This window comes from Streptopelia decaocto (assembly GCF_964273445.1).
Source record: "Streptopelia decaocto genome assembly, chromosome: 6".
Lineage (NCBI taxonomy): Eukaryota > Metazoa > Chordata > Aves > Columbiformes > Columbidae > Streptopelia > Streptopelia decaocto.
The window spans coordinates 17,144,773-17,172,362 of record NC_138660.1 but is presented as its reverse complement, the minus strand read 5'-3'; the positions used below and the strand labels follow the sequence as shown (position 1 = coordinate 17,172,362).

The following is a 27,590-nucleotide window of genomic DNA, read 5'->3' as shown; positions in this document are numbered from 1 at the left end:
TGCTTTGAGAGCCTTAACTGGAAAATGCTCAAGAGGTGCAAGGTGTTAATATATTGTACCGGAAGAATGGAAGCATGAGAAATCAGAAATGATGAGCAAATAATATAGACTGGGGAGGGGGGGATGGAAGAAAGCAAACCTTCTGCTAAATACAGCTAAATAAAAATATTTTGACTAAATAAAAGACCCATTTCACTGTTTTTCTGTTCCTTCCAGTGCTAATGATCTTTTCCACTACCTATGCATAATGCTATTAAAAAAAAAGTGTCATCTGACTAAAAGCCAGTAGATGGAGTTTGCCCTCAGCAAGATGCTCACTCTCCTACACTAGAAGTCCAGCACTTCAGTGTGGATACCCCAACTGATGTCGGCATGCTATCTTTCTTCCCTGACAAATTTCTACATCGGATACTGCGACGGGCTGGTGACAGACAGTGGTTTTGGTCTTGAACAACTCAGCCATGTTCTTCTCTTCTACTGCCTTCATTCACATTTTCTGCTGGATTCATATGCATGAAGCACAGGTGCATGGCAAGTTTCTGTTGACAGAAATAGTATGAGAGAAAGCATTGTGATGACACTGAGGAAAAAGTAGGAAGATGAAGGTCAGCTGATGGGGTCGCAGGCACAGCAGCAGCCCCAGGTGCCCTGCCCAGCTGGCAGCCTCAGCACACAGGTCCAGGTGGGACATCCAAGCTCCATCCCAGGCCTTGCCTGAGCTCTGCTGTAGGTAGGGCCTGAGCCCAGCCTGCTCCCCTGCTGCTCCCAGCTTCTTCACTTGCCTTTGACCTGGGACCTGTCACCTTGTGTTTGCCTGATGGTTGCTGGACAGTCAGCAGAAACTTTTCTTGTCACCAGCCCAGCTCCATGTTGCCATGCACAGAATGGTGGGACTGTGCCCTGCCTAGGCTGGGGTTGTCTTCCTCCCTGGAAGGAAGCCGCTCCTGCAGCTTGCTGACAAACACAGCTTGCCTAGGGAACCACTGTAAGTCCAGGTTCAAGAACGAAAAAGACTGGCCACCAAGGAAGCTAAAACCTGTAAAAACTAGAGAAAAGAAGGACTTGTATTTCCTCAGAAGACAGTACCAGCAGTATTCTGTAAGTGCATGCAGAGAGACAAGCAGATTATGTGCAGCAGAATGAAAAGGACACACCTAAAATTATTACCAAGATTTTGGTGTGAAACTAAGGAAGATGTATCTGAAAATCAAACTGATGGAAGTGTTGTACACAACGTTCTTAAAGCTGGCCTTTTAAATCACCAAACAAGAAAATCAAGGATATCTGCAGAGATGTGAAAACTGTCAAATTATTTGTGCTAGGAGTTACACACACACACACACACACACACACACACACAAAAAAAAAAAAAAAAAAGGAAAGAGCCTCCTGAAGGGGATGAGAGAGTAAAGCCAGAGTAGAGCCTGGTGTAATTATTTTTGACATTCGACAGAGGATGTGGGACCTGGACAGGGTGATGTAATCATCATCTATGAGTAGTAATTCATAACGTGATTCTACACTATCATCATTGCCAGGGTTCTCTGGAGAATTTCCTCTGGATTAGAAGAACCCAAGTGACTATTCTGTAGCCATTTTTATTGTGTGACCACTCAGTTTATGAACAACAATCATATATCCCATGGAATAAAAATAGTTGCATAATTGATCTCAGCATATATGGAGAATATCAGGAGAAGGACCATATCTGTAGTATGCTTCAAGAACCAGTTTTTAGAATTTTTATAGATTTTTTTTTTAAAGACTAAACCCCTTTTGATATTTCATAAATCTTCAAGCCTGGAGAAGGTATAGAACTGAGGATTCTCCTAAGCGATGGAGATTGCCTGGGAAGATGTGCTCAGGCCAACAATTTGTGTTTTAAGGAGGCCAAATGGAAGATCGTTTATCTAAAGGCAAATAATGTCTAATTTCAGTGTTGCATAATACAACTTTTATTTAGTAAGAGATCATATTTCAGACCACTTGCCTCTGCAGAACAGCACTGTTGGCATTTCTGAAGAGCTGAACTAGCAAGGGCTTGGATCCATATACACTTCAATACTTCTGGCACACCTGCTTGCTCAGACCTCCAAAACGTTATCGTGACCATAAATCAAAATCTGAGCTCTCTCTAAAAATAACTGAAGATATAATAGCAGTGTTCGTTCTATTTTAGTGTATGCAACTGGAAAATTGAGATACCCACACAACAAGGAAACAGCTGTTCGTAGGCAGCCCCTGCTGTGAGTGAGCCAGTTTCAGGAAGGATAACCTAATGGGGCCCGTGGCGGTGAGGAGATGGTGCTCTGCTGGTCAGAACTGACGTGCAAGCTGGTTTTAAACAGGACAGGAAATGGATGGCTCTGTCAACCACATTGCTGCCCAATTTGATGTAATGGTAATGGAATGGTGGTTGAGGTAGAAAAGACACTGTTCACCAGGACAGCCTTTGTGAAGTTTACCAGCCGGTAAGACATGAAGTTTCATTTGCACCTGGGTTTTTTAAAGTGTGCAGTTGCTTTTGAGTGGTAGGTAGGCAACTACCTGCCTTTCAGAAACGTGCCCTGAAGGGCCTGGCCCTTTCCGCTTGCACAGGAAGGTGTTATCCCTGGTTCCAGATTTTCCACCCACTTAACACATATTAGATCCTTGTGTTCCCATATTACAAAGGCATGTTCATCCACCACAGCACAAAGACATAAGCAGAGTGAGTGCTCCACAAGATGCTCTGCTTCTTGACAGGCAACACGTAGGACACAGGCAGGTTTTGAGAAGCGGTTTCAGCAGGACCGAGCCCGGGGCAGGAGCGGCCAGGCGCTGGGGTCGAGGGTCCCGGCTGTGCCCAAAATCTCCCTTCGGGCACCACCAGTCACTGCGAGGCTGAACCGCGGAGCACCAGACCTCAGCTCCAGGGCAGCTTCAGGCTCCCGCGGCGGCTCGTCCCTCACGCAGAGCGGGAGAAGGCGACGAGGAGCCTCGGGGCCAGTTAAACAGCGTCTGTCCGCGCACCCGCCTGTGCCGCCAGCTGCCGCTCTGCACGCCCGGGCTGGAAGCGGGGCCGGCGCCCCCACACTCCTTCCGGCCGCGGGCCGCCGTGCCAGCGGCGCCGCTCGCTCAGCATTCCCCGCCGGCCGCCTGCCCCCCCGCGGCTGCAGGGCAGCCCCACGCCCGGCCCCGCTCCGTGACCTTGTGCCGCGGCCTGCGGGTACCCCCAGCACGCCTGCGCCGCACCGGCCTGCCCTCACTAAAAATGGATGCCCTCCGGCTGTCTCGCACGTGAGGCACCAGCGAGAGCCGCTTCCGCCCTCTTTCGGTCACATGACGCGCGGTCGCCGGCTCGGCAGCCGTTACGGGAGCCGATGGGGACAAGCCGGCCGGTGTTTGCGCCTCGCCTGAGGAGTGGGCTGCGGGCACGCCGCGCTGCCTAACCGGCCCTGCCCGCGGGAGGCAGCGCCAGGGGCCGGAGCGCGGCAGCAGCGGGGCGGACAGGGTAGAGCAGGGGCTCTCCGGGCGCCTTCCCGCCGCTCTGGGTGAGTACGGGCTGCCGGGGCCTGGTGGCAGCGTCTCCCGGTTGTCCCGGGGGGGTTAGCCTGATCGCGGGGCGCCCCTGGCAGCGGGGAGCGAGCTCGCCTGTCTGCTGCCCTCCCTGCCGTCCGCCCCTCAGCCGGATCGTTCCCCAGGCCGCGCCTCTCAGCCCCGCTCCCCGTGCCGCGGCCTTCCCCCCACACACACCTCGGGCACCCTTGCGGCCCGTCGCCGCGTCAGTGGCTGCCCCGTCCCTCCGGTGCTGGCTGTCGCTGCCCCACACCTGCGGCTGCCCGGGCTCGCACGCCCGGTGCTCCCGGCACCCCCTTCTCCGCGTTCCCGGCTGGAAACGCTCGAGCAGCGGGACCGGCGCCCTCGCAGCCGCCTGGCCCTGCCGGGGCTTGGCAACGGCCCAGGGCGCGCGTTTCGGAGCCTCGGGCTGTCCGGGCTCGGGCCGCGTTGGGCGCTGGTGCCGGGGACACCGGGCGGCGCGGAGCCCGGCCGCCTGCCACCTGAGCGGTCTGCGAGCGCTCTGCGTGCTGTCACAACGAGAGTATTTGGCTGTTTCTGAGAAATGGTTGCCAAGACTGACAATTTTTTTTTTCCTCCTAACGTTTCTAGTATTTTTTTCCTTGAAAAAAATATTTTGCATTAAAACCTTCCACTGGAGCAAAACAAACTTGAAAGAATGCAGCCTTTAGGATTTTGTGATCCCATAGCCTTGTTGATGTATAATATTTTTTTTGTTCACATCATCCTTGTGCCAAGGAGAGGGGGTAGGGTATTTTAAAAGTTCAACGAGTGTAGCTGCACTATTCAGAACAGCTTTCAGCATTTAGCCTTCACCTAGCTCTCCTTTATTTCAAATTGTTTCGTTAGCTCTCTGTTATTTCATAGTATCTGATCCTGAATGCCTCTGTGATGTATGTTCTGACAGTTTTAGGGTCCCATAAGAGGGTCCTTTCGGTTTTACAATACATTTGTTTATCTTTGTTCTAAGTCCTCCTCTAGCACTTTTACTTACCAAAGGATATCCAGGCGCTTGCCAAAGCAGCGGTTTGTAGCTGGCTTTCACTTGAACAGGCTGTAAAGTAGCCGTATCGGGACCAAGCAGCACTATAGCTGGGGAAGTGACAGTGGTTTTGGTGAGGGCTGTGACACCGGCTCTGAGCCCAGTGCCGGCACAGCCATGCTGTTACCAGTACTCATCCTCATATATCTCAGTAACTCAGACATCACACCGTGCATAACATTCCTGGTTGCAGCACAGATATGGCCAATGCCTGATTATTGCCAGAATCCTGACAAAAAGTCATCCTTCAGATTCACGTGCATTGCTTCATCCCTGTCTCCTCTGTTACTGTTCTGGTTTAGGAGACAGGGGAAGGAGGAATCACTATGTCTTTCTGAACATGTGTAATTCACCTTTTATCTCTTTCTCTCTTCCCTTATCCTCTGGATTTTTCTCCTTCTTTCCTTTTTTTCATTAAATGTCACTGATGCTCATTTGTGCTTCAGCTGCTCTCAGTCCCTTATTTATCCTGTATTTGTGATTGTATTTTTACTGCCTCATCATTCTCAGACTTCTATTCTCATGCCTCTTTAGAGCTACTTAGTTCTGTAAATATCAATTTTAAAATCCTCCTTCTCTCTGATTTATTATTAATGTCTTCTGTAAAATGCTTTGTGTAGCAAGGACATTAGAGAAAACAACTTCGAATTCTGTTCTCTTTAAATAGTTGGGGGGGTTTTAACAAGCTTCATTTAAATATTTTTGAGTTTTCTGTTGCTGAAATCTCACTGTTCCTTGTTTTGCTGTTCTTTTGTAAAAAGGGGTAAAATTGAAATAACTGACAGAAAATACAATTCTCAGTGACACAAAGTAGATGAGAAGTAGGCAAGAGTAGGAATACGTTGAGGTATTGGATCTATAGGTCCTTGTCAAGTACAGCTAAACACACACAGTGATACTTACTTTATAAATAGTTCATAAAGTGACTGTTCTAATGCTGTCCTTTTGTGTGTGTGTTTTACTGGACGGCTGGAAAGCGGTTGTCATGCAGACTTGGGTACAAAAGCAATGCCAAAATTTAGGGACGCTGTGGTGTAAACGCTGCCGCAGTGTAGCGATACTTGATAGCAAAAATTAGAACTGTACAGATATTGCAAAATGGGAAGGTAAATAGGCAGTGAAACACTTTTTCTCAAGTCTTATGAGTAATAACTATTATTTGAGCTGCTGCCAGTAGATATTCTGGGTACTTGAGGTTCTTAAAATTCGTCTTCTTTATTGACATTATGATTATTACTCCTATCGATCTGGAAGTGCTTTACAGATCACAGACCATGTTTCGAAATGAAAAGCACCTTTTTGAATGTGGAAATGTTGGAAGACTGTGTACTTTGGTCATGTCACTGCCTGATCTGGCCAATGTCTTCCTAGAGGGACAAATGTGGCTTGCAAGACCAAAGGGCGGGGGCCAAAACATCTCAGTGAAATCTAAAGAATTTTGAAGTGACAGAGCTGTTTAAGCACCTCTTGAAGTCCTATAAAGTGTTTATTTATAATTAAGTAGGTTGTTCCAGTTCCTTTCACTTGACACACACAAACAGTAAGAATTAATACAGATAGGTTAAATCTGCATGACTTCAGGTATTTTCTTTTTAACTATTTTTTTTTTTTAAGTTTACACAGAATGGTGACCTTGCCTTCTCCCTGGCCCCCAGTCCTCCTTCTGTGCTGCAGTGAGACTTTGAGATGAATGAGATTCTTCCACTTGATCTGTGGTGACAGGAAGTCCTGGAAATAACACTGAGGATCCCTGGATGGATTGCCAAGTGGATCTCAAATATGCTAAATGTGTGCCTGTAATACAGTGTTACACAATCAAGATCCTTCTGTGTTCTTCTTTCTGCTGTCTGAAGGTTACTATTAGATTGAGGTTTTATTAATAAATATGGGAAGTATTCCTTCTGCGTGACAGTGAGAAGAATGGCTTGTGGTCCATCTCACCTGCTGCGTAGATGGTCTGCATTGAGGCACTTTGTTTGCAAAGTTCTGTGTGTTCTGCTTATGAAAGCACACACACAGCAACAGATACAGCCTTGCTGCCAAAAATAGTAACAGAATGTAGTTGCAATTATAGTGGCAAAGCCTGCCTTTTTGCCAGGGTAGATGACTTCACATAGGGAACTACTTCAAGCAATACCACTAAAAGATTTCTTGCTAGAGTAAGCTATGCTTCCTATAGGCAAATTTCCCAGGATAACTATACTTACATATTGTGTGCGTGTACACATATGTATAGAAATACATATGTATCTCAATCGCAACCCTAAAAATAATGGTTATCTCAGTCTGAGCTGTTGGCAGGGCCCCCCAGCCATCGCCCGGATAAGAAGTTTCTCACAGCTGTTTATTCCCTGCAGCTCAGGGGTTCCTCTGGGAGCCTCTTTCCAGCCCCGCTCTGACTGCAGCTCTGGGGTGTCCCTCTCTTAACCAAGCCCCTGACCATAACCTCCGTCTGAGCCATCAACAAGGTCCACTAACCGCTACTTCTAACAGCTGTGTGTGTTCCCTTCCAGCCCGCCTTCAAGTGCAGCTCTAGGATTTCTTTTTCTTTCAACCTTAAATCTAACCTCAAGTAAACCCAGTTATCTTAGTCTTTGTCTTCGATATGGCTCCCAGCAGTTGCCACATTAATAAGTTTCTCACAGCCCAGTTTCTAGGAAATTCGCCCACTGCTTCACATGAAAATCCCTTCGTTTTTAGGAAAATGTGTATATGAAGTATTGGCAAAGCCTTTTAAGTTTAAATAAAGTCTTATTCTCTCTCTGCCCATCTTGTATCTGTTCTGGAAAAGTAAGATTTTTATTTACAGAAAAACTCAGAAGTGAGAAGTTTACAGAATTGCTTGTGATGGGAACAGGTGATGAATATGTGAGGTTTTCAAGCTGATTTGACAGGCTTTTGATAGGGAACTTTGTCCACGTGAGATGGAGTGAGATCTGGGTGACTGACAGCAAGCAGAAGGCTGCCGCCCAAGCTGAGCCTTTTCTTTTGTTCCCTCACATCAACATGCAGTTTTGTAGGACTTCATCCATTTTTCTCCAATACTGGTTCACTGGATCTGTGTAAATACAGATCAATATTTCTGATGTCTTACCAGTCCTGAATAGCTTTCCTACCAATCCCAGCAATTCTTTTTGCTTTGTTGATTTTTCTTTTTCTGCCAACCAGCATGGGAATAGTACGTTACATGCAGAATTTCCACATTTTTTGGTCACAGCTCAATCTGAAGACCCTCAGTGCAGCTTTGAGCATTGCCTGCAACATCACTTCGTTCTTCTGTCAGTGCCCTCAAATCTCAGCTCCTTGTGACTACACTTCCTATGAATTTTGTTGTGTAATTTGTTTCTCTAATTAAGTCTGTTCAGTTAGGATCATCTGCCACATGCCCAGTAATCAGAACAAAGAGTTCCCTTTACGCACTTTCTGCCGGTTTTCTATACTGCTATCACAGCTTTTGGTTTTCTCTTCCCAGAATGAGTGGGGCTGCGTTCCCATCTCCAGCTGCCGAGATGGCAGAAATGAATCGTCTTCAGTATGAAATGGAATACACGGAAGGAATCAGTCAGCGCATGAGGGTCCCAGAAAAGCTCAAAGTAGCTCCTCAAAATGCTGACCATGAGAAGGGCATCCAAGAAGGGTTTCCAAATGCCAGTGTAACTATGCAGGTTCCAGAGCGGATTGTAGTGGCAGGTATGTCTGCATCTCAGTAAAAGAAGGATAGGTTAAAATTTGTATTAGTTCCCCAAATTTCTGGGTGGAAAAAATATATATTGATACATTTTTAAGATAACCTGTAAAAGGCTTTCTGGTTTTCAAACAGTTATTGCTCCTCAACTTAGGAAGTTCCTAAACTCTGAAAATGTTTCATGAATAGTTTTGCTGTAGTATGTCGTAGAGACAGTTAATGAACTAATTGTGAAGATAAGTTTAATTTCTGACTTTCCAACTTACTAAACTCTTTCTGGAGAAAAAAATCATATTGATTTACACCTAATTTGTCTTAACTATAACAAGTTTGGGGGATGTACTATATATTAGCCATGCAAAATGTATTTGATTACAATCAGAATGCTAATTATATTAAGGATCTGTCTACTATTTGGTGCACTCTATTAATACTTTAGTATTTGTAGTCATGGGCTTTACAGTGAGAGACCTGGAACTGCTGAAGGCCTTACAATTTGCAAAATGCATGACACGCATATATTTTATGCTTTCAAAGAGTGGCATCTTCACATCCCTCACCATATTTCTAAACAAATATGCCTTTAATAGGACTATGTCTTGAGATTAAAAGTGCCCTCCTCGCAGTAACACTTGATGTTGCTCAGAATTACTCGGGATCATTTTTCTCAGAGAAACTGCTCAAAAAACTGTCAATTAATGTGGTCTTTATAAGAGCTTTAACCAAAGTTTTTAACATACATGCCCTGTTAAAGAAAGGCGTACTTAATTATTTAGCATAGTCAGGGGAAGTAACTGATGTGATGTCTTTGAACTTGAGCATTAGCCCTCAGGCCTCAGAACAACTTGCTTTCTATTGACAACTGATGTTCTTGCAGGTGATAGTGGAGACATTCCATTTTCCAGACCACCAGACCTTGACCTTCTTCAGTCTACTCCATTCAAACCACTGGCATTGAAAACTCCTCCCCGTGTTATATCTCTTAGTGATCGACCGCTAGATTTTTTGGACCTAGAAAAACCTCCACAGCAGACACCTCAAAGTGAAGAGGCTAGTACTTACTTTGCTTTTTCCTTAGTTGAGAAACGTCCACTAAAGAAAGTGAAAAGACCAATGATTTCTCTACTGTGTTGCAGATCTACTTGGTGCTAACATTAGTTGGGAAAATACAGAAATTGTTTTATTAGCAGTGTAGTAGTTCTAATTAGGACTTTGAAGATCTGTATTTAACTGGAATATGGGCAGGGGTTTGCACATCCAGGAAGATTACCCAGTACTTGCAAAAATAAAGTCATTTTTAGAACTACTCAAAATACTTTTAACAAAAAATCCTTTTGATTGAAGAGAGAGCTGCAAGATTGCTTTAATTTGCGGGTTATCAGAAAACAAACTCAGATTCTTTTAACGTGTAAACTTAACCCTTGGAATTCACAGCCAGCTGATAAAACAGCACATAGAATTAGTGAGTTTTGTTGAAATTCTGAAAACTGACATCAGAGAATGGTGTAACACTGGCATCCAGGTGGATGGTGTGTCATTGACATCTTGAAAATTGCAAAATATTTATGAAGCTTCATATTCTATGGACTCATAAAATACAGTAGAAATATATCTAGTGATAGGAAATAATGTTAAATATAAAATTGCTTTCTTACATATTCAAAGTTCTGTTTGTTCATACTTTTGGCATCAGATCATATGGAGAGATAATGACAGGATTGCAATAAGTTTGGACCTTGGTTTTGCAAGAACCAGCATCAGATCCTGTCATCAGTTTTTTTCCTCCCAATCACTGTGAAACCCATGAAAGCCTTTGTATCTAAGTCAGATCTAACTTACAAATCTTCAATGCAAGTTATTAAGTGTCTCCTGGAATTCCCTGCCTTTTATCTCCCTCTTTCTCCCCTTTTACGCAGGTCCGCTCAGTGGGAAGACTGAAGAGAGAACGTTCCATGAGTGAAAATGCCGCTCGACAGAATGGCCAACTGGCCCGAAATGATTCTATGTGAGTAGAGCAACAGTGTCCAGGGGCAAAATTACAGCTTCGTTACATATTTTCATTGTTCCTTATCTCCTAATTTTTTTTCCAATTTTGTATATTGTGGCAAGTACATAATTTTAAATATTATAAGGCCAGCATTTTTCTTAATTTCTGTGCTTTTTGTTTAGTGAGGCGACTCATTTGTCAAGTGTTTTCTTGCAGTGGATGGGTGGGAGTGTTTGTGGGCTCACAGTTGGTTTCACCAGTTATCACAAATTGTTACTGCGGAAGATTTTTTGGTTTCTGAACTGGTTTAATCTTTATTTTTCCTCGAATTTTCAGGAAATGGAGTTCTTTGTGCATCAAAATATTCCCAGTTCTCTCACTGTTGTTATTATAGTGGTTTTCATTCATGTGCATTTCCTCATAATCATTCCTCAGAATAAGTCATTTTTCTTTGGTGTCAGTGTACTCGATGTATTGGAATCTGTGAGTATATGTCTTGATCTTTTGAGACCAAAATGGTAAATAGCATTTAGGATTGGAAACTTCATCTGTTTATACCATCTGAGGTAGGAAGTCTTATGATGCTTTCTGAAGACATACAGATCTGTATATTTTTATTAGATATGATAGTCTTTGTTTAATCACAGTCTATTCTGAGTGCCAGCATCTTGTCACCTGGCTAGAACTATTTTTGCAATGTACCACTTAAAACTCATGTATATAAGATTGCTAATACAGCTACCATAAAGAATACTTCCCTTGTTGAAAGGATCTTAGATTTAAGACGTAAAAGATGGTATTCATCTGTCCCAGTGTAGACTGTATGACACTACTGCTAAATCACCATAAACTTAATTCTCAGTAACTACAGAGAAATAAGTGCATGACCTACTTAGGGTCTACCTATTTTAGCCTAAAATAGATCAACTGCATTATGTCCTAGAAATGTCTGTTTTCCTCTGTTTACAGCAGGGGCTCTAGGAGGTACTATATGTACTACATATCTGTCTACTTGTTGGTTCATTTGTCTAGAACTGGTTGAAATGTACATTGATGCATGTTCTAGACATATTATAATTCTCCTTCCCTTCCTCTAGATCTTCATGGAAATATTGTTGCATATCTTCCTCTTCTTTCTTAATCAGACTTTTGGGTCGTACAAGCTTAGAGATTGCACTTGTGTCAGTACTCAAGTCTGCTCAGTCATATATATTCACTGAGCTGGCAAAACCACATTTACATTCTTAAGCTCCTGATCAGCTCAGTCTCCAAATGTTCCAGTGGCCTACTAAGTGCCCAGGCTTCCTGTGGTATTGTCATCCAGTTATGTCCTGTTGGACTGGACATACTGGAATTTCATTGAAGAAATGGCCTTCATGTGCCTGATAGTTTGCATGATGCACGCTGGAATAGATGGTCTTCATCTGATGGAAGCTGCTTGTGAAAAAGTTTACCCCTTAGATGTTACCAGCTCTGCTTTGCCATTCTTTGATGTATTGCACTTAAAGGAAAAACAGCTGGTACACGAATTCTTGCAACTTCTTGAAATCACTTTGTCTTTGATCCCCAGGTTAGTAGTTTTCCAGAAGTCAGGGGCTGTGTCTGCCCAGCCAGCGAGCTGGGAAACTGGCAAGGTCAGCTCTGACTTGATGTATCCAGTGGCTGTCACGTTTTTTGCATACATTTAGACTTTGAATCTCAATATTCTAAATCTGTAAAACTCGCCTGTGTGCTTTGTTGTTGCTCAGTAGCTATAGATAGAATTACTGTTTTATAATGGTCTGAATATTATTTGCTGTCATTGTTTATTAATCTACTAGCAGTCCTTCAGTGGCTTAGCAATACAATGTGCTCCTGGAATCCTCAAAATATAAAAAGCATGTGATTAATGACCATATAACTGGTAGCATGCATGACTCAGTTTATCATTTACAAAAGCCAGGAGATTATGACACATCTGAAGATTAGTTTTCCTCTCTTGATGCCCATGCTAGTGCCTGCATGATGTCTGTCAAATGAATCAAACTTCCAATGCCAAGCCATTTCCATTATGTGTCTTTAGGAAAATTATATAAACTTTAGATTGATCCAGGATCTCTTCTCTTTTGTTTGTATTAAAAATAATAGCTGCTAATATTGAGCCTGATTTATCTCCACTCTTCCCTGCCCATGTGCAAGAAGCTTTCTTCACTGCAGCATTCCACGCTTGCTGACCTGCAGATAATGTATTTTAGTAGGACTTCATCTGTCTCTTGTCCTCTCAAGTACTTGTTTTCTTGTGACAGAAGTTACGCTCTGCCTAATGTGTAGATCATCTGCTTCAAAATCATTGAGATTCCTAAAAATGGCTTATTTTTCTGTCATCGCTTCTTCTGACTCGGTGTGTTCCAAAAAAATAAATCACTTTGCTCATGCTGCAGCATTCTCAGTGATGCCAAGTCTAGAATTCCTCCCTCATCGATGATTTGTCAGTCTCCAAGTGGAGAATGTGTCTGTGTAGCTGGTGAACTCGCAAGAGAATATTCTGTGAATCCAGATTACGAAAGCACTGTCTTCAAGGTGAAACTTGTATGGCTCACGTAAATGCAGGAAAGCCAACACTTTTGTACTTGGTGAAAAAGGCTCTTGGCTCTTTTCACAGTATGGGCCCACAGGACATAGACTGTAAACTGCAAAAAAAATTGCAAGCTTCATGTAAATAAAACCAGAATTAGCATTTCTACAAACAAAACTGATAAGGTGGCATTTTGTTTTCACTGTGGTAGCTACTTAGAGAAGCTCCCCATGTGGAAGTGTTACTGTATGGCACAAAACAGGCAATATAAGCAAACAAACCTGCTTTATGTAAGTGATGCTACCTCAGGTGGTTTTGGGTATCACTTAGCTCGTCGACTACTATCCTTTTGGAGGCTCATGGTAAATGTGACGCATGTCTTCCAAGTTTAGCTTCCTTGTTGATAAATTAGATCATTTAGGTAGATTAATTCTACTACAACTGTATTCTTTGCACTACAGAAAATGTAGTTGTACACCTATTACCTCATATCACGTTTAAATTTCCTTACCATGTAGAAATATTATTTTTTCCAGTGGTAAAAAAACAAAACAAAAAGAAAACCACTACTCCTAAAGTTCTTATTTCCAGTGTTGTTGGCTGAAATAAATAATCTTTGTTCTAATTACAGTAATGATACATTTCTGATTCATCAAAACTGTCTTGACTTTTAAATTCATATCATGTCTAAGTATTTTACTTCTGGAGTAACAAATACTATGGTACTTGATGAAGATCAGCTCTTCATTTCCTGTGCTTGTGTGAGTCTGGTTCACATCTTCAAACAGGAGAGTCCACATTTTACTTAAAATATTTAATTCCTATCTACAAAACACTTTTTTTCTTTTTTTTTTTTTAAATGTTTATTACCTCCTTGATTCAACTTTCTAATAGACATGATAGTCTACTTGGATGCTGTGATGAGGACACCATTGAAAAGGCACATGGAGCACTGCTTTTTAAAACCTTTGTTTTTTCAACAGGACTATAATACTCAAATTGTAATCTGGGTCGCTATTGTCCCCCTTGGACAAAACGTTCAGAGGTACTGCACAGAATTCTAGAGCTTGACCTACAAAGTGACAAAATAAAACATTCCGGAATAGGTTATCAGACTGAAGCAAAAGAGCTGGCTGGGCTCCCTGTCACAGTGATGTCTATGTGGTACGAATAGTTGTTTCTTTTCTGTTGTTTTTCTCTCCTTGTCATCCAGTTGCCTGCGGAGACAGTTCTGAGAAGTTTCTGGGAGTTGGGCTTCACTAAAGACAGTAATTCTCAAATGCTTTTAGAAAAACTGAAACTAACAAGCAGGCATCTGCTCGTACAGTAACTATCTGTCTGCATAGCAATGATGACAGTTCTCTAAATTACAATCTCTCTATTTGTAAGGATGCTTACTTAAGACCTTGCAATTATTATTCAAGGTGGTACAGATCAGATACTGTCCCAAGAAATAAAATGCCACGGTTCCAGTCACCTCTTTCGAATAAGGATTGCACGTAAGCCTAAATGTTACCTGGTATATGAAAATCAAGAGTGGGTTTAATTACATAGCTTTCTGCAATACTAATTTTCTGACAAAGTATCTGTAGTTTAGAATATGAAATTTGGAACAGCCTTTGCTACACTGAATGTGTGTTTTCTAATTTTGCTTCAGGGTTTCTCAAACTTTGCCACATTGTTTCCCTGTGTAAAGAACATAGGGAAAAGTACCACTCAGCAAAAGAGAAGGAACAGTTTCAACTAAGACTGTATTTGTAAAGAAAAATTAAATTTCAAAATAGCTTTATTTTGTTTGATTCTTTGGCTGTTTCTGAATAGCTGGAGAAACAAAGCTTTGTTTTGGCCGTCACCAGCCTATGGCGAGTGCAAGGTTTCCACTTCTGCACTGAAATTCAACAACCACCAAGAGTGCTTTTTTCTTTTCTGCTCCAGCTTTTCCCTTTGAAAAACTCACCTCTCCAGAGAGTTCAGTTTAACAGTTTGAGAAATTCTGTTCTTCATGCAAGTCATGGGGGAAACGGTGATGGTGTGCACATCTTTAATGAGAATAGACTCTGTCTGTGTGATTGAATTTAAAGTAACCTTGATTAGTTAAATCTGTTTACCTCTCATTTGATTCTTCCAGAACTGTAAGTCAGAGAAATATCTGAAATAAACTCTGTACACATCACAAATGTTTTGAGAAGGTTTAGGGAAGATTACTGCTAAGCTAGAAACTCTGCACATGTTACTGTGCTCTTCCATGGTAATTCCTGTAATTCCATGTTGTTTGTTTTGATTCTAAACTCTGTAATTAACTGGTGTTTGTAACCAAGGAGTGCTAAAATATGTTGCTGGAGCTGTATGTAAGAATTCTTTTCAGAGATTTGAAACAAAATTATACCAAGGGCCAAGATCTAGACCTAAGACTGCAAATGGAGGAGAGAAAGGATTCCCCCTTCTACAGTTTCTACATATGTACAATGTCTAGCGATAAGTAGTCATACTAAATGTTACAGAATTTTCCTTATGTTAGAAATTTTTTTTCTTATGTCATCTTGGCTGATTTGTATATCAGATACTTGCTTCATAATACTTCTTCTGCATGGTCTCTGACATAGTCCTAAGGACTACTGCATGTTTACAGGACAATAATTTTGAATCCTGAAAAAGAAAGAAGAAAAATGTGGTTTCTTCCCTTCCACACCCCTGCGTTCCTTAATCCTGACATTTGAGCCCTTCGAAGAATTATTCTCACTTTCAGTCAGAAAGGAAGAGAGAGATCTCTCAAACTACACACTTTAGAGGGTTATTAAAATTAGCAATAGCCTTTATGGAGAAAATGTCATCAATTTCATGTAGCTGTACAGCTTAGCTCATACCCAGGAGCAAATAGATTTAAATAATCTTTTAATTAAATAATTTAAGAAACTAGATATTCTCTTAAGGATTCAATAATTTCTGAAAATGAATGAAGTAATCTCTTGTAACTGCCTTTTCTTACAAGCCACCTATAAATCAAAGACCATGAAGTAGTCCAGGGGCTAGACCATGGGGTTAGGAATTATCTGGTTCTGAAGTCTGCCTTGATTTTTCCTTATTTTCTACACTTTCCATTTTACCAGCACATGTAACTTTATTCTAGAGAATTTTGTGCAGGTTTAGTTAAGTAGCGATTTTTTTCAGTATCTACTAAAGACTTTCTATGCAAATAACATTACTGTGGTATTTACAGTAATACCATTCTGGACAACAGGAATTCAACAGTATCTTCTGATTTGCAATATGTCTAAATCCTGTTTGTTACCTTTTTTTAAGATGTTTTTCAGTCTATTCTTTAAATCTTTGAAGTGATGAACAGGAAAAGTTACTTTTAATATAAAATATACTGTGGGTCAAACCTTCCGCTCTTCCGTCATTTCCCTCAAGCCAGCAAATCCACAAAGGAGTAGAAATGTTCATAAATTCACTTTAGTGGTAGTATTTCCATACTTGCCCCTGCTACTTGCTATTTTTCTAGAGAATATTGGCATTTCCAGTGCGATTCAAGAGTAAAATGTGTGAGTGTGTGTGACCACCACCAATCGATTGCAAAGCAGAAGTCGTCATAAATATATTAAAGAAAGATGTATTCTGCAAATCTTGAGGAATGATAAAAGCTGTAAAGAAGCAAAGTAGATGTTTATTTGATGTCTCCTCCTCCTTTTTACTTCCTCTTGTCCAAATATACTACAGCAGCATGAAAAATATTTGCTGTGTAGGTAATAACTAATGAGCAGTATCAGTGGAGCAGCAGCCAGTGCTGTCCTTGCCTGTCTGCTGAAGCGCAGGGCGGGTGAAGTGACATCCGTGGAACCTGCTTGCAAACTGTCTTTTCAATTGGATTTTCTTTCCTACTCAGTCAGCTGCAGAGTAACTCTATTCAAAATAAGATTATCCATAGAATTATGACCCATCTAGAGATCATCCAAATATCAAACCAACTTCCAAGCACTCAGCCACTAATGCTTTGCTTCATTTCTTAAAAACACCAAGAGTGGGAAGATTGGCATTGTAATTCCAAAAACTGTTGAAACAGAGCACAAGTGGCAAGAAAATAAAATGTGTTGAATCATGGATGCTAATATTGGAGTAAAAACTGTCCTAAGATTTGAAGGGTATAGTGACTCACACTTTGTTTTGCATTTGTGTTAATATTTACAATTAAGTTAAAACAAATTACTTCCTATTAAAAAAAAAAATCGCCTTTACCTAAAGTTTCCTGATTTAAAAAAAAAAAATCTTGACATCTGTTTGAATGTAAATAAACAAGAGCAAATCCAAGACAGTTCATCAAATCTAATTTCTGTTTCATAGAGATGAGGTTTGTATAATCCAAAGGGTCACGTTTGAATTTCAGTCCTGTGTATTTTAAATACTATTTTTGCATGATAGTCAAAAACACAGATCATGTAATTTGTTGTTGCTGGGATATGAATTTTCTGCTTTTTTGGGATTTCTTGTAGTTGTCTTTAAACTTTGTTCATGTGCAAATCAAAATGCTCTCTTGATCTTTAGTCACAGCTTGAAGAAGATTTTTTGTTCAAGAGGCTCTGTGTGAGATTGGCCTTAATGAAAAAGGCTTGTTTTGAAAAGTGATTATGCATTTTTTTTTTTTAATTCTGTGTTTAAAAGACACTTTTCTCATTGATATCACTGAGGACTTAAATACTGACTTAACAGGTACAGATTTAGCTGGGCAAGGACTTTCTAAAACTAACTTGTATAACATCAGAACTGTGTCCTATTGTTATTAGTTGTGTTTGTTTGTGAATAACATATATAAATGTAGCTCATAATCCCTACGCTACTGGAATTTGGGAGTGTTTCCTTATAGTGCTGGGGAAAGGGTAAACCAAAACCAAGCAATAAGCATTTTGGAATGGGGTCTATCTGAAAAGGGGTTTTTTAAATTTACAATCTGACTGTAGTATTTCTCTCTTCATTTACTATGCTCGTACGAACAGTGTGACACCATCACTGCAACAGGCCCGTGTCTGTCCTCCCAATATGTTACCTGAAGACGGAACTAATCTTTACTCTGCTCGTGGCATTTTGTCGTTTATCCAGTCTTCCACTCGTAGGGCTTACCAGCAGGTCTTGGATGTGCTGGATGAAAACCGCAGGTGATTGGTTGTCACTGATTCTGCCAGCTTTTGCTGCTTTTTTTTCTTTTCTTGTCTCCTTTTTAGTCGAGTTCTGTTTCTGTTTACAAAATAAGGTGAAATTACTTGCTTTTGCTTTCCTTTGCTTTCACTATTCATAAGCAATTTAATTGTCCAAAATTCACATTTCAAAAATGCTCTGTTTCAGTGAACTATAGCATTGTTTTGGTTTCCTTCCAAATAAAAATCAAAATAGGAAGTGTTAGTCTGTGACTGCAGAGGATTCTGCTGTTCCCAGATGATCAATGTTTTTTGCAATTGATACTTGATACTGAGCCTGCAATTTATTAGCCTTGTCTTCTGCTTTTCTGTTGGTGAGCAATGGTGCAAATCAATAAGATTGGGTTGATGTTGTCATAAAGCATTAAAACAAGTGTGCAGGAACAGGGTAGAATATTATAGAAGACATTGTAGACACAGCCATTGATAACTTGTCAAGACTTCAGGCTGATTCCGTTTATATTGGGAATAGTTATCTCTGGTTGATTCATGACTGATGGTGACGACTTTTCCGGATGCCGAGAGCAGGAAAGGCAACGTATAGTGAGAAGCTCACTGCTCCTCTGATTAGTGGTTGTCTGTTTTTATGGATAAGCTGAGACTTTGAGAGATAATGAGCCAAAACGAGCCTCCTGGCAATCATCGTGTAGTGTTTCCATTCTCTTCAGTGAAGTTTTGCCCAGTTGATCTATCCTTGCACTGTTTTGTTTTGACACTTCCTAGCATTATAAGAATGGCACGCTTAACACTATAGAAACATTTAGAAAGATGATAATGGCAAGGCTAATTTACCAAAAGCAGTCTTCATTTCAACAGTATGCCAGCACAGAGGCTCAGGTAAAAACTGCACAGTTAGTCTCTAGTGCGGAGCTCACCAGGAGCTCAGGTTAGAGGAGATGCTCGGGAGGAACCCTGGGAGGAACTGCTCATTCCTGCTGCCGCCCTTCAGCTTGGCCTGTGCCAGGAGCTTCTGTGCCACTCGCCATCTGCCTCTGGTTGCTAATGTCCCAGAAGCACTCTTAAAATTTTGTAGTGTGAAGTTAAAACAATTTGCCTGCTAGTTGTTTTGGCAATGTGACTATCAAGCCAATCTTATTGTGAATATCTGTTTGTGGTCACTTAACAAACTGGCACCTCCTGTAGCTCACCATGTTTGCTGACCTGACAGTATATAAATGCAAGATAGCTGCATAGTTTCCCTTGAAATTCTGTGAGTTGGATTATAAACCCTGACCATGAAAATTCAGGCTGTAGCTGTTAAAATTTTGATGCCTCTCAACAGTTGGACAGCAATACCTTTTTTTTTTCCCTTGTCTATATTAAAAATTAGATGGAATTACAGGTTGGTTTTGTTTTACAAAATTAAAGCTCCCATATAAGGAGGAATTCTACTGTCTGTTAACAATAGCACTTATGGATACTGTGCCAAGAGTCCTTGTTAAAATATAGACTGAAATTCCAGCCCTTTCCCCAATCTGCAGTGAAGCTAATGGGTTTTATTCTGGCTTCCATTAAGCATGTTGTGGGAAACATACACATATCCATACATACACTTCCAACTTCAGTTATCAGAAAATTTCCAGAGTCCTGAATACTTCAAGAGCTGCATTGCTCTTCCTGGTTCAGGTTATTTTTTGACGTGTTCTTACTAATCTTCCTGGAAGAAATGGGAAACCTTTTTCTAGTCACCTGTGAACAAATAGGTGCCAAAATAATGAACTTTTCAATAAGGTGAAAGTGTGTTCCTTGTGGCTGGGTGTTTAGATACCCACCATTACACTACAGCTGGTGTAGGAATGTGAAATTTGGATGATCCACTTGCATGGTTGCAAAATATTGTTCATTTTAAATTGCTCCAAACCTGCACTTTGTTCTTTTGCTCTGTGTAATGTGCTTTCTATCTCAAACTTTATCTATTTTAACATTTTATGCTTAATACTAGAAGAGATCTTTTAAAATGAACAAGATCTGACTATGTGTTACTCACTGGAAATATTTTTAAATTGTTTCATGGCTTTTTTTTACAAAATGTTTTCCAATCTACTAAGACTGCTAATGGTAGGTGATGATTGTACTGCTGCAGGTAATGAATTATGCCTAATTTAGCCAGCATTGCTCACATAATAGGTTATTTAAATGAGCAACAATTTAATGATCACTGTTCATACTATCTTTGCTCCTGCATTTCCTTCAGCTTGGACAAGGACAATAGGTCAGTTTTGGTTTTGAGTTCTAACTGTTTTTCTATTTCAATTTCTGTCAGATGACTGTAGGGCAAATACCTGGTGTCTTTTAAAGACTGATCTTTCACGCTCTAGGCAAAAAAAAAAAAATCAAACCTGCATTTAAGGAGATTTTAGTAATGTATTAAATGCAAGGGGAAAAGGCAATTTTATATCTGAATAGAATTGTGAAATCTGTATGTTATCTGAACTGTTCTTCATCTCTTGGGTCAATACCTCTTTATTTAGGAGAAAAAAGTATGGAAATTTATTACTCTTCCCTTCCTTTGGAATAGCCCTTTCTAAAAAGCCACCATCCTTCTTTAAAAGCCAAACGTCACCCACATAATCTTATCGTGAGGTGTTATGGGATCACTCTTTATGTTGAGCAAGTTAATGATATTTTCCTGGTAGAACTAAAACGGGATGTGAGTTAGGACCATTGAAGAGGGCTACACAGGACTTTGGATTGGGGTGATATAGTTCAGAAGAAATGAGGCTGGTCTGCAAATGTGACAGAGCCTGGGAAAAGCAGTAGCCTGTTGCTTTATTGAAGTAACCGCTCACAGTGCAGAGAGAAGCGAGGAGAGCAGTTTCATCCAGCCACTGAGTCTTCTACACGCCAATCCTTTCTGGACTTCAGAAGCTGCGCTTCTCACCCAGTCCACATGCAGAACATGTCCATGAAGTCATAGTGCCCATTCTTACAGCCTTTCTGAGATTTCCAGAGCTCTTTCAAAGTACAGCAAGAGGGTAACGTAGCTGCTGCCTCTGCTGCACAAGGAGAACGTGCTGGTCTCAGTCTCCTGGGTGCATGCACAGCAAGAGTAGGAGTTGGACCCGGGTACCTGGATTGTCCACACCTTGTTGTTCTCCTCCCAGACCATTGGTTTGATTGCATCATTACTGTGGTATTGACATCACTTGCTCTGTTCTAAGCAGGGGAACACAGGCCAGGCCCAGTCGGTCGTTGTCTTATTGCCTCTTTTCCCACTGTTATTAAATTCTATTCTATTCTATTCTATGCATTCTCATCATGTTTCAGGCTGCCACTGTATTTGCAGTGAAACAGTTAGGTGTTGAGTATACATGGCCTTGCAGTTATGGCTTCTTCTGATCATGTGTTAATGTTTAGGATGGAATTGACAGGAGTAGCCAGAAAATTAAAAGATTTAATGTACTCAGTTTTTTAAAGAAGGCCGTGTATTTAATAACTTGACTATATTATACTAGTGCATTATGTATTTACCAAAAAACTTGCTGCTGATTTTGGGGCAAGGTGATCCCAGTTATGAGGCTGCTGTGATCTATGTAATGATTTTTTTTTTCTTGATCTATAAATACAAGCAAGTAAAAAGGTGTGGGAGGGGCAGGTGATCCTTTGTGGCCCTCCTGTAAAGAAACCTGAACTGCAAAGAAAAGCAAGAAATCACATGCAGCTTAACAGCCTGGCTGTGTTGGAGGTGAAGACTAGTTTAGTTTAGATTAAGTTCCTGATTTGCACAGATCCCAGCGTGCTCTAGTTTTGTTCCTTGCTGTCAGCCGCAGCTACCTCCAGGCCTCTGGCTTTCCTTAGGAAGGGTAGTGTGAATTAGTTAGTACTGATTAGTTCTACAACAGCTATAAAACTTTGTTTGCCACAAAACATCACAGGGGCCAAGAATTTAGAGAGCAGCTGAGACCTATTGTTGTCATTACACAAAATTCAAATGCTGTCCTGGGTCAGATGGCGTGGGAAATGCCCGCTGCATACTGACAAGCTGGTGTTCACCTGCTTGCCAATTAATTACATGTGATTTATATTTGCACAGAAATTCTGCAACCTGCTCCATAGCTCCTGTTTGCTGAATCTCTTGTGCTTTCTCAGAATATTTAGTTCTAGCATCTGTCAGACAAGACTTTAGACTAGCTGAATTATTTCTCTGATTAAAAAATAATACCTTTTTTGATAACTTTCTGCAAGACTTCATACATTTAGGTGAGAATATTATTTTATTGTATGTATCAGGAATGAGGGGTTTTGTTTGTAAAACACATCGTGCTGGCTTTTCTCGTGTGCTAGACAGAAAAACATCATGATGTGCACTTACAACGCTAATTATAGTAGGACCTAGTCCCAGTAAGTATTGTATCAGGTAACAGTTTCCTATGGCTCCTAGATCCTGATCCTTTTAAATTAAATTAGTAGTTGTGGTATTTTTGCATGGTTCTTGCTCATTTTCAGGCCAGGCCACGATGTTCTCCCAGTCACCTCAGCACCAAGCCTCTGCCTCCTGCATGTGCCTTCTGTAAAGTTCTTTATAGCTAGATTCTTGTTTACTTTCATTTTTATCTCCTGGAGCATACACGGCTTGAATGCATGGTACAAATACCTCCTGTTAGCATTGGGAAAACAGAAAAAAGATTTCAGGCTCTTAAACAGTTTGTTACACATCGTGGATACGGGACACTAATCATTCATTACCAGAGTTACCGAAAACACATAGTCCTGGGTTCCTCAGAAGGTACTGCTGCTATTCACATCTTCACATCCGGACACAGAAACTTCCTGTTGCAAAGTTAGCGTGTATTATATAGTTGCAGCAGCTTAAAAAGCTCTACCTTTCTTTCTTTCTGCCTAGAAAGGAAAGCAAAAGAAATTCAAAGTTCAACACTTTTAAGTCTGTTCACACCATCTACTTGAAGCTTTTAGTCACTTCTTCCTGGAGAGATCTGCCTCTCTTCAGACGATACACAATTCTTACGCTGCTAGCCCCAGTTTTCTGAATGACATCTAGCATAGATGAGTAAAGAATTGACAAATCTCCCCTTTCCCTAGAGGGAGGAGAGGCTGATTAAAAAGGCTTTTGTAAGTATGTCTCTATTCCAACAGCTATATCATCAAAACTTTACCTACGTTTTTTAGCTGCATAAACATTCACTGTTGATTAAATTTGAATAAGAGAAATATGAAAGTGCAATTTACGACGAAATAGATAATGCATTGAAACATTATACACGTAGAAGTGTTTTGATGTTCCTTTGTTCTGTGTTTTACCTCTTATCTCTGTCGTTTCCCGTTTCTGGCTGCGCTCTCTCTCTACAAACACCTGCTGTAGGCCAGTGTTACGTGGTGGGTCAGCTGCTACCACTGCCTCTAACCCTCATCATGACAACACCAGGTAAAGAGTATTTTTTTGCTAGTCGTGATCCACTAACTGAAAGTCTAAAGTTCAGACTTCCATTTCCCTATTTCTAGTGTCCTTATTTTAAAGCATAATGCTCATTTCTGTCCTCCCTCTCAACTCTTGAGGTATTTCAGGCCTTTTCCTTACCCATCCAAGCCACCTGCCAAGACCTCACTTGTCTAATAGAGACAATGTGCTGCAGAATTCTGGCTCAAAGGAATGTGCAAGGGGAGACTCTTAAATTACTTCAGCAGTATACCTCAAGTATTTTCTATTTAGTAGTGAGTTTCATATTTTTATTGCTAGAAAACCTGGCCTTGCATCACCTTATTTTTCCAGGTGTTCTCAATAACGTGCCTATGATGGTTAGTTGGAGCTGCATGCCTTTCCACTGCCACTGTCTTGGGAGACTGATGTTGTTTCAGTGGAACTGGATATAAGATTGACACGTAATCTCATAGTCAGGATGAAGGAAAAAATAATTATTCCCTTCCGCATCTGTTCCCATTTCCCACTACTGTGTTTTCATTGAAATGGAGATTATATTTGTGCCATGCAGGTGATTCTTCTCTAACTCAGGAATTCAGTTTTTGTAACAGTCCAAGAGATTCTCTCAGGGGATTTCTTGCTGGTAACCCTCTTGATTTAATACCCGGAATAGTTTGGAAGTTGGTAGAGCAGCAGGGGTATACTATAACTTACTGTGACTTTATATTAAATGTATGTGACCTGGGAGGGAGATGTGCCCATCTCACTGGAATTAGGAGCTTCTCTGCTTTTCACAACAGGTAGAATTTTTTTACCATCTACTACAGATTTTAAAATGGCTACAAAAAAAGGCACCTCAAATCTTTTTGGCTTTCAGAGGACTGGTAGTAGTAAAGAAAACGTGCTTTATTTTTGTGCGTGCAAAGCTTCAGGCTTTTTGAAAGTAGAATTGTTCAAATTGTTTTATAATTAACAAGTTTATTTTAAAATAACTTTGATTAGCAATATGAGCTCCACAGCACTGGGGAAATAAAAAATAATTTAAAAAAACCCACACAGCAGTTTTTGTCTTTTTAATGTTGCCCAAACTGAAAGAACTACAAGTAGTAAATAGCATAAATTATAGTTAAGTGAATGTTGGAAGTCTCTTTTAGAATGAAAAATTAATAATGGCTTTAATGAGAAAAGCTTTTTCTAACAAAACTATTTGCCAAAACTGTTGTTGTTGGTCTCACACTGTGTTTTTGTAACAGCTGTGACTCTGTTGACAGACAATTGCTTATTTGACTATTCCCTTACTAAAAGCTGGTTTTTATCCTGATGTAACCTGGAAAAGGTTTCCGTCTCCTGTTTACCCTTCAATCCAAAAAAACCCCCACAGACCAAACATAACTAAGTTCCTATCTTTTATACAGTGTTGCTCAAGGAGCTCCTTGTTATCTAAGTGAGGACTAATGCAACTCTCATCTAGAAACAGCAATTCTTATTTAGAAACAATATGATACAGAGAAACTTTTGACAAGTTTTCTGCTGGGGGTGGGGAGTCCTGCCTGAGCTGGGGCTGTTCTATAAAATTTGCTGCAAGTGATGAACGAACATTTAGTGCAGGAGCAGGATCTGCACTGAAGTGCGTTCTGCAAGCTCCAGGAATTCTACTCATATTCACGTTAGTTGAAGCTGTCCATTAACTGTCATTAAATGCTGAACATTCTTTGAGATGTATTTTGTTGTGTGGCATTATTTTCCTAAGATGTTCACGTGTCCTGATGACAAAGTGAATCAAGGGGAGCTAACATTGAAAACCAGCTTTAAGTTCAGAAGTGAGAAGCGCAGTGGTAGGTGCAGCATTAGGAGTTACTTCTACCTGCTATTTGCTGGAAAAAAATCTGGTTAAGAGGTAGCATTTGGATGATCAAAACAGATACTTTACGTAGACTTTCTGCCACTTCCCAACTCATTAAAAAATGTGCTGTGTTTAATTAACTTGCCCTGGAGTTAAAATAATGCTTTCTCTGAATTGCTACATTAAGAAAACTGAGAGGTGCTCTGGAAAACAACTTTGCAATGCATGCAAAGTTCAGTAAGCGGTGACTCTGCACTAGATGGTTTATTTGCAAGGTTCTCTGTCTTTGCCTAAAATACTAAGATTAATGTGACTGAGATCATTAGTCTCAGTAGGTGCCCACTTGGGATATTTAAGGATGTCCTGAGCATAAGACACCCAATTCTTTCCCAGTCTTCATTTTACTTTTTTCTAATCTTTTGCAAGTCTCTTGCAACTTCAGCATTTTAGCTCATGCAATTTTCAGGTTTCATTAATCAGTTAAACAACTGGAAACAGTCTTTTGAGAGACCAAGTGATGGCAAGAAGTCTGTCTGCATGGACGATCTTCAAAAATATTCAAACGTGGAGAGCAATAAACCCAGATTCAGTCAAGCACTTACCCACTTCGTATGTGTTTGTGCTTTATTTGGTTAGGAACCTATTGAAAAAGACAACTCTGTAAAAGCTGGAAAATTTTTTAAAAAAAAAAAAGGTTATAATTCTTCTCTCTGTCACTACAAAAATACATCTACTAGAATGTGGATAAAATATGGTACTTGCTAATCTTTGCATGGACAAGACCACTAAGCTATCTCCCTTACTTGATAGGTACGGTCTTTCCAACACGGATACTCCACTTGAGGGAACACCAGATGACATGACAGTTGTAGATGCCGCTTCCTTAAGACGACAGGTATGTAAAGCACAGTAGCTGATTATATTAAGAAAAAGCTGCAGTGGTAAAATGGGGGAGCAGGTTTTCTGTCTGGCTGCAAAGGTGCCTGTAACAGACGTGGTGAGGGATGCCCTCAGTACCTCTGCCGTGCTGCTCTCACGTGCTCTGGGGATCTGCAGAGTCCCACTCCAGATCTGTTCCTACTTCCCAGGGACAGTAAGCACTGATCAGTAGCGACTGAACATAGAAAATCAAGTTAGCAAATGTCTAAAGTCCTTCTGTCTGAGATACTAATTTTACGTGGCTAATCAGAAGCTTCTAGAAAGTCCAGCAACTTTTAATGAAGTAATAAAAGCCTTTATTTGTTTTTAGATAATCAAACTTAATCGGCGTCTACAACTTCTGGAAGAAGAAAACAAAGAGCGTGCTAAAAGGGAAATGGTCATGTATTCAATTACTGTAGCTTTATGGCTACTCAACAGCTGGCTTTGGTTTCGGCGCTAGACACAGCTCTGGGAGCAAAGATGTAATAGTTGAAAATATAAGTTGCAAAATCCTTTGTTTCTGTTTTTGAATTGCATTCTGTTTTATAATTCATACACTGGAAACTTCCACCACAGATAAAGAATTGCAGTGTTAAAGGGACACGTTGTTCAGTTATAATATATTTAATAGATTTGCATTGCAAATACTTGCAGTTCCTCCTTTGCATGCTTCAGTGTAAATATGGATCAGCCGATAGGAAGTTTTCTTCATGCAATGTAAGGACAGTGATCTACAGGAAAAAACACTGGATGTTTTGATACTGTGGGAAGAAAACCAATGGAATGGGTTTGGAAAAAATCTAAAAACAAAGGAGTAAAAAGAAGTTTTTATTGTTCTGTTGTTAGATGCAATTAAACATGATTGCACTAGTTTTCCTTTAGTCCGAGTAGTTTGAGGTGTGCCATGTTCAAGGAGTGTGTCCTGTTTCATGAGTATGTTCCTTGTTTAAGCACATGTTCAGGTCAAATAATAAAAGGTATTCTTTGCTAACATGCAGATTGTTCAGAGGTGTGTAATATGGTTTTTTTTAGCTTTAATTTTGCAGATTTTTTTCTATAAACTACATTTTTAAGCAAGTCAATCTGTGAGTAATCAAAAGATGATGGAGTACAAGATACTGATGTAGTCTATTTAATAAAACTTTAAAAAAATCTGAGACCATTGTTTAATATTATTTTATGAAAATTTGAGGGTTCACCTAAACTATGCATCTTTGGAGTAAGTAGCAGTGATTGACTGAAAACTCAATGATAGTTCCCTGCAGGCTGCAGCCCCTGCATGTTGTGGGGTTGCTGTTGGGGCGTGTGGCGGGTACGCAGGTACGGGAAGCCAGCCTGGTGTCCCCATAGACTATGGTCAGGTTAAACATCCCCTGGTCAGTCCCAAGATCAGCTTCATTTTTGGTGGCTGCTGTCTGAGGGAGTACTGAACCACAC

General features: G+C 40.6%; 1 protein-coding gene across 7 annotated transcripts; it reads left to right on the top strand.

Annotated features, from left to right (window-relative positions):
- The first annotated feature begins 3,306 nt into the window (after positions 1-3,306).
- MFF (mitochondrial fission factor) lies at positions 3,307-27,310 on the top strand. 7 transcript variants are annotated; one of them, XM_082056287.1, is made up of 9 exons: positions 3,307-3,533; positions 8,073-8,290; positions 9,163-9,335; positions 10,202-10,290; positions 14,251-14,325; positions 17,815-17,973; positions 23,333-23,395; positions 26,043-26,127; positions 26,482-27,310. In XM_082056287.1, the coding sequence occupies exons 2-9, from the start codon at positions 8,074-8,076 to the stop codon at positions 26,611-26,613; spliced, it is 993 nt and encodes a 330-aa protein (XP_081912413.1). In that variant the 5' UTR covers positions 3,307-3,533; position 8,073; the 3' UTR covers positions 26,614-27,310. The 7 variants fall into 7 exon arrangements, with proteins under 7 accessions (XP_081912413.1, XP_081912414.1, XP_081912415.1 ...); XM_082056288.1 differs by lacking the exon at positions 23,333-23,395; XM_082056289.1 differs by lacking the exon at positions 14,251-14,325 and having other exon boundaries at positions 3,308-3,533.
- Positions 27,311-27,590: the final 280 nt, after the last annotated feature.